The sequence below is a fragment of the Coffea arabica genome, chromosome 5e (assembly GCF_036785885.1).
Source record: "Coffea arabica cultivar ET-39 chromosome 5e, Coffea Arabica ET-39 HiFi, whole genome shotgun sequence".
Lineage (NCBI taxonomy): Eukaryota > Viridiplantae > Streptophyta > Magnoliopsida > Gentianales > Rubiaceae > Coffea > Coffea arabica.
The window spans coordinates 4,223,970-4,232,260 of NC_092318.1; the positions used below are offsets into that span (position 1 = coordinate 4,223,970).

At 33.1% G+C, this 8,291-nt stretch overlaps 1 protein-coding gene across 1 annotated transcript; it reads right to left on the bottom strand.

Moving 5' to 3' along the window:
• Positions 1-223: 223 nt before the first annotated feature.
• Positions 224-2,790, bottom strand: LOC113722664 (uncharacterized). The gene is made up of 2 exons (XM_072048317.1): positions 2,227-2,790; positions 224-531 (listed from the first exon to the last, which is right to left on the bottom strand). Exons 1-2 carry the CDS (start codon positions 2,647-2,649, stop codon positions 481-483), a joined length of 474 nt encoding a protein of 157 aa, XP_071904418.1. The 5' UTR covers positions 2,650-2,790; the 3' UTR covers positions 224-480.
• Positions 2,791-8,291: the final 5,501 nt, after the last annotated feature.

An 8,291-nucleotide genomic window follows, 5' to 3' on the forward strand; every position in this document is an offset into this window, starting at 1 on the left:
CAGGTTCTGACTTTTTGGCAGTCAAATAGACCAAAAGAAACAAAACTATGGCCAGTGGGAAAAGTCAAACACCATAGGTTGAGTTGGCCCTGCTTCCTGAGGGCTTTCCCAATCTTCAAAAGCATACGTTACTGAATTTGTATCCCGGACCATGGATAAAATGATAAATTGCTCAAGGCACAGCAATGCATGTACAAGATGGGTACGAGTTGAAGCACTAAACTAGAGAGAATAGGAACAGCAATACAATTAGCATATCAATGAAAAATCTTGATCAATCGAACAGCTGACCCTAACTAGCTGGTCAGAAGATTTTTATATGGATACCAAAAACAAATCCCTAATCACCAAATGACAGGGTTCATATGCACTACAGCCTTGGCAATATTGATTTTTATCAGTCTGAGCTTACCAGACCACTTGCAAGGTAGATAAGTAAATCCGACTTGGTGGTGACTCCTAATAGCCTTGCCAAGTTCTTCACAAGTTTTCATCCTGGCGCACACTGCTAGAAGCAGTCTTCTTCTCATTCTAGTTCAATTGATAAGAAAATAACTAATGAGAAAGTTAATTAGTTAAATACAGACCCAAAAAGGCAAAATACAATAGCAGACGACAAACTAGGAAAGTTATAAGCTCCACACTCTGTGCATCAAAAGCTGTCATGATGTAGATGGTAACATGAGCAAATAAAGGGGAAACTTAACTACAATTCCGTTCACACCCTATATTAACCGAAACATATCCTGAAAATAGATCAGCAGGTGCACTAAAATCAAGAAATCAATCGAGCAATGCCTCCAAAAGAGATTGATGCATAGTTTGCCACAGGATAAATAAGAAAATAAATGAGGCTATTATGCCATCAAAATCTGTGAAACGTTTTTCAGAATTCACTTAATAAATGGGAGAAAACTACAAAGATGTCAAACAAGGCAAAATCTCTAAGTTTATTAATAAGATATCTAAGTGGTGCCAAAAAGTTCCAACACTAGTCCAGTGTAAATCAAGCACAATGCACAACAGTTCTGTAGTCCGCAATGTATGGCTAGACAGCCTGACTTAAAAACAATTTTAGTGTAATTGCAGATCGAAACCATATTTTCTTTTTTTGGGACATGAAAAACCTCTGCAATATGAAGCTAATCACTCCAACATTGTTAATGTAATATACTTGATTGTTTGCAGATTGGTTAGCAACAGTAACTTCAGTCTAATGTCATCTGAGAAAGGATCAGGCAAAATTTGAACGGTGATTAAGAGAGTTAACAGAATTTTAAGGAGGACAGTGCCGTTTTGAAGTGGGGGCAGTTGTTAGACTTGAGCCACATCAGGGGACATGTGTGAAGAAAACAGTGGACCACCTGGATTGGACCACCTGGATTCAGTTGTTACATTTCTGCTTTCAGCGTATAAAAGGCTCATGCCTTTCACGTTCTCTTTCAGCTTTTTGGATAACTTTTCTGTAATTCTGGGAGAAGACTGCTATTGCTGGCATGTACTTGAAGAAGACATTTGATACCAGGGAGTTTCTGGCAACAGGCAGGAGATAACATGGGCATAATTCTCTACACAAATTTGCATGAGATTTGGAGGAGGAAGTCCAGAGGAAATAATTGCGGAGTTTAGAAAAATTGTGCAAAACGGAACCTTTGGAGATTAAGAGCATAGGTTTGAAACTCCAAAAGCTTTAGTAATTCCTACTATGGATCTCTGTTTATGAGTGGTTTAAAAGAAGAGATTACACCAATGGTTAACTGGTTAAAATCTGTTTGAAACTGAATAGATCACTGAACTCCTGGTTCCTTCCCCAAGACTTTCACACTCCTCTTAAAAATGAACCCAGTCAAAGCTCACCAGTTTCTCTTCTGAACCCCAAAGAAAACCAGAGCAGAAACACAACCAAAATTCCAATAATTTCAGAAAAAATTACCCTACGAATTTCCAGGATAAAAGAGTGAAGGGACTCTCTGTCTCAAATGTGATGAACCCTACAAATCAGGTATGTCTGTAAGAATGCCAACCTGAATCAAGCACTAATGCACAAAACTCCTACAGTCCACCGTATAAAGCACCACACATCAATAGGTAAAAGCAATTAAGCAAACACAAAAGAATTGAAACCAAACCCAGTTTGTATCGATCAGATAGATGAAATGGTACCGGCATAATTTGACGGACACACAAGCACGAGACAGGAATCTAGAAATGCGAAAGTTCAATTACCACAAGTGAGATTAATTGGCTTGCCATCTTCTCAACACTCCCAAAGAATCCTTTCTTGATTCCTCTGCGCTTCGCTTCTTCTCTGGATACAGTTAATTTCACCAGCTCATTGTTTTCTCCCATTTCGAAGACGAAGGCTCTGTTGTCCTTGAGTTCAGAGAGTGGCAGCGGGATCCCTTTCACATCTTCACTTTCAAGGGAAACAGTCCACTCCGGGTACTTTCGCACCACCTTCTGTATACGCTCCCAATGCTCGACAAACTCTGACGCACTGAAGGCGTAATGGTCCCCTGACTTAATTGTTTTTTCGTGGAAGGGCTTCCGTGCCCACAGTTTCAATTCCTCCACATACCCCCGCCTCCACTCGGTGAATTTGATATCCTTACCAGTGAGGTTGATAACAACACAGAGAGCCTTGCCCATTCGACAACCAGAAATGCGGGTCGACTTGCTGCGATTTGTGATGAAGAAAGTAGAGGAGTAGGATTTAGAGGAAATAGGACGGCGGCGGCGTTTTCTTAGATGCACTAGAATGCGTTTTCTTCGGTATTTTTGTCTTAAACCATCAGAAAACAAAAGTTATTTTTTAGTAAGTTGGAACTTGGAACTTGGAAGCGGATAAGTGCTGGCGCAAAATTATATGCAGTCGTTTTTAGTTTGTGTCCTAGTGTGGTCAAAGTCAATTTGGCGGACACTAAAAAGGTTTCCCGTTAGTTAGTAGTACTATATTAAATTAGTTGTGTTCTAAATTATTTGATCGGGAATTTTCCAATTCCTAAATCGTCGTTTTTGGTTCAGCCATTGTTTCCATAAAGCTTGATACGGTGAACAGTAGTAGTTGGAGTCCGATTGTGTGATCGATTCCTTTGTCCATTTGGAAACTATGTTTCGTTATTAGGAAGTCTAATCTTTATAACTACTATCACTTTACCTTCTAATGTCATCTTTTAATCAGTTTACTTCGAAAACTAACAATTAAAACAAATAGCATTAGATGATTTAGATGAAATGATATATGTAGTTCAAAATAATAGCTGATAACAACAATGTCCATTTGTTCTAAAGTTGCATTGAGCAGGAAAGAGACACATTACATAGAAAAATAAAAAGTTTAGACTTATGAAAAAGTTCAGATGATTTTTTTATACTTACGAAAAAGTTTAGATAGGTCTAGAAAAATTTCATAGTATAACCTTATAACTAAAGTAGTCAAGAAATTAAGAGACGAAACCAGAAATAAAGAGAAAAAGAATTAAAAAATTAAGGGATTCGTGAATGGTTTAAGGGAAAAAAAAAAAAAGAGAATAAAAAAGGGTTGGATATCATTTTAATAGAAAAGGAATTAAAATAGTTAAAGCAGAGACTGAATGATGTTAAACTTATTCTTGTGTGGACGTAACTGTCCTCCCAAAACTTTATACATTATTAAATACAAAAAAGAAAAATAACAATCATAAGAAATGGCTGACATTTTCCTTCTTTATTCATATATCGTTGAGGAATGCTGACAATTTTCTTTGACAAAGAAATGAGGAAAAGGCTCAACCCCAAGTCATTGGTTAATTAGCAGTAGTAACTATGTCGTCATTTCCCCAACAATACCACCCTTCGCCCAAGCCAATGGCTTTTAATTAGCGATAGTAACTCATAGGCGGAACACAAGTTATTTAAGATTAGACCCAACATATGTCGTCATTTCCTCCCCACAATTCCACTCTTCGCCAAATCCAAAGCCAAAGCCACAGTCAAACAACCAATTACCTTGGGCATATAGCTATTTTGACCCCCGCCGCACTCAGCACACAGTTTTGCTTGCTGTTGCTTTCCTGTTATTTTGACGGTTGGTCATTCTCAGAATCATCATGAACGCATAATTGATTTTTCTTAGACTGCATTGCCTTTGGGGGTGCAAATGAGCCGAGCCGAGTTTTGGTCTAATCGAGTCGAGTCTCCAGTTAATTTTATGAAACTCAATCTCGACATTTTGCTTAAAAAATAAAATAATAATAATAAATTTATTTTTAAAAAATAAGAAATAATTATTTATTTTTAAAAATAAATAAAATAATAATTTTTGAACAAATAATAAAATATTAGAGATATATGTGTAATTTTACGATTAAAATAAAAATATATATATATATATAATTGAACTCGCGAGCCAACAAACTTAATGTTTTTGAACTCGAGTTCGACTTAATTAGTTCGAGCTCGAGTCGAGCTCGTTATTGACCGAGCTCGTACTCAAACCGCTCGCGAGCCGATTCGTGAACGCCACTAATTGCCCTTGAAGCCTCGTGTACGTATTTCCTTGCCCTTTCTTAGACTGAATGTGTACTAATTTCGTTGCCGCACATCAGATGTGCGGTTTCAAAAAAAAAAATTTTAAATTGCCGCACATTAGATGTGCCATTTTGAAAAAAAAAATTCAGATTACCGCAAATTGAATCTGAGGCGATTTTCCAACTGTTGATCAAATGGATGATCAAATTTCGCCCCAAATTTAATGTGCAGCTTACAGAAATTAACTTTCTCTTTAGAGTGAAATTAATTACATTCCGTAAGGTTAAAAATGCTCATGGATAATTATCTTGACAACATGTGTAGATAGTTAAAGAAAAAGTAGTTTTTATAAGGTTTAAAATGAAAGTTCGTATAATGACAACAAATGTTTACCCCAACCCCTTCCTCTTCCTTTATATATACTAGTGCTCAATGCACACCTAATGCGTGTGCAATAAAAAAATTATATAATATTTTTAGTCATATATTTTAAATAAAATTTTTATTACTGAAACAAACTTCAATCTTTTAAAAAATTTTCATAAATTAATTTTATACTAGTAGTTATAATATTCAGGTGTAGTTATGTTGAAAACATCTAGTAAAATAGTTAAAATAAAAGTAGTTTATAAGAGCAAAAAAGAAAGTTCATAAAGTGACATAAATATTAACCCCAATATTAAGGTCATTAAGTGACATAAATATTAACTCTAATATTAATCCCAATATTAACCCCAAAATCAATCAAGCTTTGTCAATCAATTCATTTGCAAATCCCTGATCAGAGGCAGCTTGGAACTTGGAAAATGAGTTGTCAGTCCCCGGTATCTGGACATTATATGGCAAAGGCAAGTTGTCGACACAACCTTCGTCTCTAACGGAGTTGAAAGGGTTTAGGAAATTAGAGATGGTGGCCGGACAAGAGTAGGAGCGACGTTAGAGATCTGGGGGTCTAGGTGATGGTGCGGGGCTTCTAGACATTTGTTTTTTAAATTTTTGTAATGATGGTTTAGGAGGAGATTTCATGGGATTTTTGGTAACATCAAGTAAAGAACTGGTAAGTTTCAATGTAAAAATGGTAAATTTTGGTAGTGAAGAAGTAATTTTTATCACAATCATAGCTCATAATTTTTAGAGATAATCTCAAAAACCTCCCTTGAGGTTTTTTCTAATCACACCTAACACTTCTCAAGTTTCTAAAAATCACACACTTAACACCCTTAGAATGACAACCTTTGTAACATGGCAACTCTTTTATGTAAAAATAATATTAAAAATATATATTTAGTAGAGGGACTATGGTATTCTTCCAATTTTGTCCTTTTGTAAGTTGATTTTTGAATTTTAGAAGATGAAAATAAAAACAAATAGAATTGCAAAATTACATAGAAATCGAGGGGGTGTAAGTATAATAATTACTGAATTGTATATTTTTTGTTGGTTCATATGACCGTTATAAGATCTATGCCAAAGTTTTGGATAGAAAGGAAATAAAATTTTTTGAATACTATTTGTTAACTAATTTTTCAAAAATTTTGTTTTTGATAATTGAACACCATTATAGGTTGCAAAATTCAAACCTTCCTGTGGGCAAAGGTTGCAAAATGCATAGAATATACTTTCTTTAATCATAAGACTAGTAATCTAAAACAATAAATTGAAGAAATAATTGGTACCTATAGGTATAGAAATATCTCTTCATTTACTATCTAATTTACCATCTTATGTCAATTAATCTCACCAAAATAATTACATCCCTTAGGGCCATATAACTATCTTAATGAATTAATTGCAACTTGATACAGATGCCATTTTTTAAATTTCTTTAATCACTGAATAATATGTGAAAAAGAAATACAAAATTTCTCCAAACACTAATATACTTAAAATGCTATGGCGTTATATAGCGTTATAAGAAAAATTGTCAACTAGTCAATAGGTTGACTAAAAATTCATAAGTTCAATTACCAATTTGTATGTGATGAAAAACTTTTCTTATCAAATATTTGGGATGTTGTGGCTACTCCCAAATATATAATGTAAAAGTGAAATTCTTAACATGGCAACTTGTTATTTGTCAATAGTCAAAAAATTTATGTTGACTGAATTTTATTGAATTTTCCTTTCTTTTTATAATTGCTTAATCTTATGTGATTAAAGTTCTTTACACCGTATATATGAGATGCTGTGGCTACTCCCAAATATATGATGCAAGAAAACTTCTAATGAAAATTCATAGAAAATAAGTAGCCAACTTGTTGACTAGAAATCCTTGATTTTAATCACTAAATAATATGTGATCAACATTGTAGTACACAAATGCTTGAGATGCTATGGCTACTCTCAAACATAAAGTGTGCTAGATTTTATAAGGATATCAAAATAGTCAAAAAATATTTGTTTTGACAAAAGAATTTCTTAATTTCCCTTTTTTATATTCATTTTTAACTACCAACCTTTATGTGATTAAAATACTTCATGCATCAAATAATTGAGATACAAGACAAACTTTATAAAGGAAATTCTTTGAAATTCAAATGTAATCAATCATACTAATGTTGACATCATAATATGAGATAAAATAAACATAAGTGTAATGCAACAAAATACTACATAATTCCAAATAATAACAGGAACTTGGAGGCAAACTCATATTGAAATCATATCTTTAAATATTTATCTCATAATAAGGTAGCATAGATTCAATAAACCTGCAGATCCATTTATATAAAGTCAACCAATTATCTTGCAGAGAATTATATGATATTAATCTTTTGATTGCAGAATATAACAACTCTTTATATGTTTCTCAAATTGTTATATTGTATTGATAACAACAATCAATACATATCATCCTGCAATCATAAATATGTAGGTCCAAGAAACATTCAAATTACTTTCAGTCATCCCAGATTATTGGAGGAACTCTAGATAAATTGCATAACCAAATAAAGTATCATATGAATGATACATATACATGGAATTAGTCATTAAATCTCAATTATTGAGAAAATGAGACCATAAATCCCATGACAAATTATATTCGATTCGTTCAAACTTGATACGAATCTCTGAAACTTATACTAGATTACCAAAAGGCCATGAAGTTATAAGCTAAATAACATGGCTAAAGGTTGGCTCTAATACCACATGTTAACTAATTATGTACATATGAATGTATTACGTAGCAGAAATCTAAATACACTTATCTCTAACCATTGTTGTCAAGTACAAGTTAGTCTCTTCTTGTATCATTGCCTCCTTCTTGTCTGTTCTAACAAACAAAATATGTAGAAGAAGGAAAAGTAGAAGGAGAAATTAGAGTAAAGATCTTCTAACCTATACCTAATTCAAAAGTGTACAATTGATAGAATACCACAGACTATTTATAGATTAAGTTAGGGATCCTTATTAACAAATACAAAAATTTCTAGTGTTTTCTTACATTAAGGAAATCTTGCCAAAATTCATAATTGAAAATAACATTTTCTGACTAATTAATTGATTTGATTGATTAACTGATTAAATAAGATATCAATTAACAAAGATATCAATCAATGATTAACAAATAGGATACTAATTAATTATTAACAAAATATTAATCAATTAATCAGGATATCAATTACCAATCATTATCTAATGGGAGATGCTAATTAATTATTAACAAAATATCAATCAATTCATTATGATATTAATCACTTTAAAATCAATCATATGGATCATAATTGCTTCAAAAGAAGTCAAGTCTTACCACAAAAAGAAAGCTAAGTTATCTACACTAT

Coding starts and splice junctions, on each gene's coding strand:
- LOC113722664 (XM_072048317.1), bottom strand. CDS start 2,649: ATGGGCAAGGCTCTCTGTGTTGTTATCAACCTCACTGGTAAGGATATC. Junction 532..2,226: donor GCCAATTAATCTCACTTGTG/GTAATTGAACTT, acceptor CAATTGAACTAG/AATGAGAAGAAGACTGCTTC.